Source organism: Melanaphis sacchari, unplaced genomic scaffold, assembly GCF_002803265.2.
Source record: "Melanaphis sacchari strain LSU unplaced genomic scaffold, SCAv2.0 Contig20_pilon_pilon, whole genome shotgun sequence".
NCBI lineage: Eukaryota > Metazoa > Arthropoda > Insecta > Hemiptera > Aphididae > Melanaphis > Melanaphis sacchari.
Genome location: NW_020271042.1, coordinates 5470094 through 5476093, shown reverse-complemented (window position 1 = coordinate 5476093; position 6000 = coordinate 5470094). Strand labels below are relative to the sequence as shown.

The 6000-nt window shown below is 32.1% G+C and overlaps 1 protein-coding gene across 2 annotated transcripts in view; it reads left to right on the top strand.

Annotated features, from left to right (window-relative positions):
- Positions 1–695: 695 nt before the first annotated feature.
- LOC112593617 (motor neuron and pancreas homeobox protein 1-like) overlaps positions 696–6000 on the top strand; it is an 86755-nt gene continuing 81450 nt past the window's right edge. For both annotated transcript variants that reach the window (XM_025338102.1, XM_025338101.1), the window contains exon 1: positions 696–1714. In XM_025338102.1, the coding sequence (XP_025193887.1) occupies positions 1243–1714 (472 nt within the window). In that variant the 5' untranslated portion in view covers positions 696–1242. The remainder of the gene's footprint in view (positions 1715–6000) is intronic.

Below are 6000 nucleotides of genomic sequence, written 5' to 3'. Positions count from 1 at the left end.
TCAAACATCGGCCGATGATACCTACCTATATCAAGACCATTGCATACCACGGTATTAAATTATTATCGTTGCACTATTATTCTTGTACATATGATATATAGTCGCATATATACTCCGCGATGGAAATGTTAATCATTTAATTACCTATTCATATTTTCGTAATAACAATATTATATATTGTACACGATAATAATAATTTATATACATTAATTCACGACGTTAGATGCATCTAATTTATTATAACGTATTATTATTTTATCGTGAGCCAGTATGTTCGTGTGATGTGATAAATATAACCTGTTCATAGATCACACACGCGTGTGTACACGTCGAGTCTCCACGGCGGTAAGGAAATCGAGAAGAGAGGACGAAAAGCGGTAGGAGGAAGACGGTGACGACGACGACGCACAGTCTTTTGACGGAGCGAGGGAGGGGAAAAGACCGTCGCACCAATGCGCCGAGAAAGAGAAGAACGGAGCCTTGTAAAAACGGGCGGCGCGGAAGGAGCAAGTGAGAGGGTATATTATTCGGGCGCGTGTACCGTGTTTTTTTTCCCCCCTCCTTTCGGAAAAATCCTAAGTGGGTGTTACGCGGCAGCCGGTGCGGTACGGCGCGCGCGGTCCCCATCGCTGCGGCGCTCCGTTCGGGCACGCCCGGCCGGCCAATAGCGGGACGGCCGCGGACACGCCCGCCTCGCCGCCGCCGCCGGGACGCCGCCGGTCCGACCGCGCGTCCGATGCGACGCGCACACCGGCACTGGATCCCTGTGGACGCGGTGCGTTTCGCCGGGGCACACTTACACTCACACACACACACACGCAGCACACGCATAATCGCGATCGCGCGCACGCCGTCCGCCGCGCTGCAGTTTTCGTCCGACCAGCGATACACCGTCCGCAAACGCTTACCGGAGCGCACGTGCCCGGCACGATACGACCAAATCATAATATTATACTCATTACTCATTAGTAACATTATCTAATAATGATAAAGTGATATTAAAACGGCCGCCACGCCACGCGTATTACAATAATAATAAATAATAATATTATTTTTTATCGTTATAGTGCGTTGTATATTGTACACGCGAAAGTTATTACATCGTATTATAGCGACAGTGAAATACCTACGAGATTAGCCGCGCGTTGTGAATCGTAACGTTAATTCGCGTATACACGCACAGCTACGACGACCACGACGACCACGACGACGGCCGCGACGGGCGCAGATGTGCAGCGCGCGATGAGCGTGGCCGCCAAAGACAAGACGATGCCGCAGCGGTCGCCGTTCGCCATACAAGAGCTGTTGGGCCTGACCGACAGCAACAGGAGCCCCGCGGCCGCCGTGTCGGCTGTTACGCCTCAGTACCCGCAACCGCCGGCGCCGCCGTCGGCGCCCGGGCCGGCCGGACCGTCGTCCTGCTTTACCGCTGACCGGGACGCCGGTCGGATGCACCACCACGGCCACCATCACGGCCATCACCACGGCCATCACCACCACAGCCACCACAGCCAGATGGTGGCCAGTCGGTTCGCGTACTTCAACGCCCAGGCCGCCGTGGCCGCCGCGTTCCTGCCGCACAACATGAACTCACTGGCCGCCGCCGTGGGCATGACCGCCGCCGCAGCCGCCAACAACAACGGCGGAACGCCGCTATCACTCACCTCCAACCACTCGGCGGCCGCCGCCGCCGCTGCAGCCGCCGCCGCTGCCGGTAAGTCGTCTGGAAATTATAATTAGATCCGCCTCCAAACGTCATACTTATATCCATTATAAACTTGTAGGCTGTAATATTATATTGAACAAATGTTATAGCTTAACATTACAAAAGAGTATTTTTATTTTATTTATTTGTTTATTTTTTACTTTTTTTTATATATAATATATTTACGCCTATCGGCATATTTGCAATGGTATCAAACGATTAGTATAAATTTCATGATAACAAGTAATTATAACGTTAAAAAATAAATAAAACAGATTAATATAACAAATAGAATAAAGAATTTATTCGAAATAGATATATCCTGAAAGATTAATATTAAGATCCACCACTTCTCTCCGACACGTTCAAATTGACAGACTCAGTACATTTAATTATGATATCATTAAAAAAAACACCCGTAAAATTGTCTTTAATAACCAAAGAAAGCTTAAATGTTATTTTTTAAGCATACAATGTATCAATAGTATTGTTTTAAATACACTTATTAAAGAACTAAAACTTACACAGTAAATTATTATTAACTTCTAGTAATAAACTCTTTTAGTATTACTATTTAATTATTTGATAGCTGTCTTTAAAGGAGCTAGCCTCCGCTTCACAATTAACCTTAGGAACACCAAGTTTCACGCTATGTTACTGATGATTTCACTAACCATTGCCTATAGAGTGTATGCGCATATGTTTTACCTACATATGCGTCTATCAATTTATTTGATAGGTTATAATTTATTTTATCTATGAAACATACGATTTGGTTCACAATAAATTTGAATATTAGGAGTCAGTTATAATAATTATTCTATTATTAAAAGAGTATAAGTATAACTATAATTAAACGCACTATGCGAGGTTATGGCATACATTAAATTAAAATATTCAGCCATATATTTTTGATTACATGTAAATAAATTTATATATACACACTGAACAATATAATTATTATTCAAATTGACTCCGCATCGACGCTCTAATTCCCCATAAATGTTTAACTATAAAATTGAAGAAATAATTATTCATAAGATTTTTTTATAAATTAAAATAAGTATGTATATTAATTTAGGGTTAGGCTTATAATATAAGTTACAACACAATTTTATTCATCGAACTATATAGTTAACTAATTAATTGAAAAAGTGTCCATGAACAGTAATATAATTTTTAAGAGCATTTTAACTAGAATTTTTTAATATATATAAATTTAAATTAATATTTTAAAGTATTTTATTTTAACCTTAAAAATATTTGTAATGAACTACAATTAAAATTAAGAACTATAAAAACAAAACATGTGTAGAATAAAACATTATTAATATACAAATAAAATAATGTTTATTCAATAATTAATTAAAATATAATAGCATGCACTTAATTTTCACACTGATAGTTAATTATTTTAAAAATTTTAATAGTTAAACTAAAATATATTAAATAAATAATCATATAATTGTATAAACTCTATATATTTGACCATAATATATTAAAATAAATACAATATATCTATAGGTTTCTTATAATATTTATAATCTAAATAAGTTAAATAAAATAAATATTATTTTATACTCTAATAGTTTTATACATTTATCCATGTACATTTTAATACAACTTAATGTATTATTTTTATTATAAATTCACAATTTGTATTATATAAATATTAATCGATTGACCGTAAGATTAATTATTATCAGTTTTAGTAATTTAACACAATGTTATTATGTTTATATTAATTTAATTCTGGTCTTCCAGCCGAAAACAGTCTACTGATGGTTTTAATGTAGCTTGTAGCAAATCCTAAATACCTACTTCCGAATTGGAATTACCAACCAATTTTGTAGGAAGGCTTTCTCGATTTTTCCCACCTAGCAACCAATCGGTAAAAATTGAATTTATATTAAAGTATAAGGATGGGCTCCCTTTTCATGCATATAATTTTTATGTGAAATCAAAATGTTTCCAAATGCAATTTCCCAGCCCGGTAGACCCGTCATAAATCATAAATTGACTTAATTAAATAATCCATGCGTAGCAAGGAAATTTAAAAAAAAAAGTAAAAAAAAAAAACTAAAAATACGCTTGTCACTTAATGCGTATTATTTGATTGCGATCAATTAAAATCGTTTAATCAGTATTACAAGTTATAAACGATTAATATACGTATTGAAACACAATCCTTAAACTATAGTAGTTCAAGCAATCTATTAAAAAATATTCGATGAGTCGGACCTTTTGTAACATGTGTAAACGAGTGAAAAAAAATTCTTGCAGTTTTAAACCACATATAAATAATAAATGATGAGGATTTATTCTTGACAAGTTTTGTAATTTCAATCTAGCCCTGATTACGTGTATCCGGTTGATTTTATGCAAAATAATATATTAACTGATTTATTAAATTATTAAGTTTATTTTTTAAACAATATGATGGTAAACTTGTAGAATATACAAATTTTTATACTACACTAACTTTATATTACATGATACATATTATTATAATACATTTAATATATATATATATATATATATATATAAACTATACATACACTTAGATATTTATAATTTTGGATCATAATTCATAAATATTAAGGAAAATAGCTATTTAGTATAAAATGATCATGAGAATACTATAAATATTACCGCCTAGGTATAAATTACATTTAATTTTATTAGACCTAACCTAACATAATGACAAAATATAAATGCTGACCTATTATCTATCTCCACTATCAATGATTCTCAAACATATTTTCTTCGTGGTACACTATTATTATCAAGAATTAAAACTTGCAGCACACTTTCACATAACAGTTTGTGTAACTTAACCTAGGTATTTTTTCACGGCAATAAGTACTTACCTACTTTTAAATCCTAAAACAACAATTATTGCTGACTCGACAAATATTTAACTATATATTGTGAAATATTATAATACAAATTCATATATATATTTTTTTTTTATAATTTTATACTTTTCTATAATATTATTTTTACAAGCTTGAATAAAAAATTCCACATTTTCACAACTTACTCTTTAGGAACACAGTTGAACAACACGAAAAAATATTTAAAAATGCATTTGTCTTGAATTTAAAACATTTTTATTATTTAAATATATATATATGTAGAGTCTATAATATAAGCTATAGAGGATAAAATTTCAAATATTTTTGTTAATGTTTTTATGGTGGTTAGATAGTAAAATAATTATAGTATAGTTGATATTTTTAAAAGTCGTAAATTAATCTGCAGGTACACAGTACGTGTTGAAACTACATAATATTATAAGTATAGCTTTAATACATCCAAATTTCTATTATAAAACTTAAAATATTGCTCATCTTGTAAGTTGTTCATTTTATTATATTTTATCTTAATTAGAACATTGAATAAATACCTATACATTACTAATAGATACATTTTTTTAGTTTAAATAAACTATCTTGTTAACTAAATTGAAATGAAAAACAAATAAATATACTGTACTTACTAAATATCCCAAAAACCTAATGTTTAATTTTTAAAGTTACATAATTACTATTCAGTAATCTATATGTATAAGTAAAATTAAATATTAAGTATATTCATTATTTATAACATAAGTACAATTTTATAAATTGAAAACAATGGTGTATAGTATTGTATAATATTGATTAAGTCCAGGCTACTTTTAGGTGTTATTATTGAGTCTATTGAACCTCTCATACCGTTTAATATGCAACGATGATATAGGTACATATAGCTGGTATTCGTCGACGGCTTGGTGGTGTATATTCGTTTAGTAACGTACCAATTGTTTACGAAAATAACGTGGTAATTATAATAGTATATAGAGTGTTAAAATAAGTAAAATGTATAAAAATTAAAGTAGTAAAATAAATCTATGTATAAAAATGGTTAAAACACATAATATGTTAAAACTAAATTAACTATAAAAAATAATTTTGTCAATAGTTATTAGTTATACGTGTTTAATAAATTAGTCTTAAACGGACCGTAAACGAGAGACGCCTTTATCATACTGTCGTTTTTGTAGACTATTATTGGTTATCAATTTAGATGTAAGTAAGTATATTATTATCTATGTATAAAAACAAATTAATTTGTGCTTGATTATGGAAATTAAAAATATTAATTAATCATCGAATATATTATATCAAAATAGCTTAATAAATAATTATAGATGCAACAGTTGTATATGGTCAATTTTGTCTTTTGTGTATTTTAAACATAAATACAAATACATGTAAGCCAACTTTACTATGGATATAATATGAAGCGAA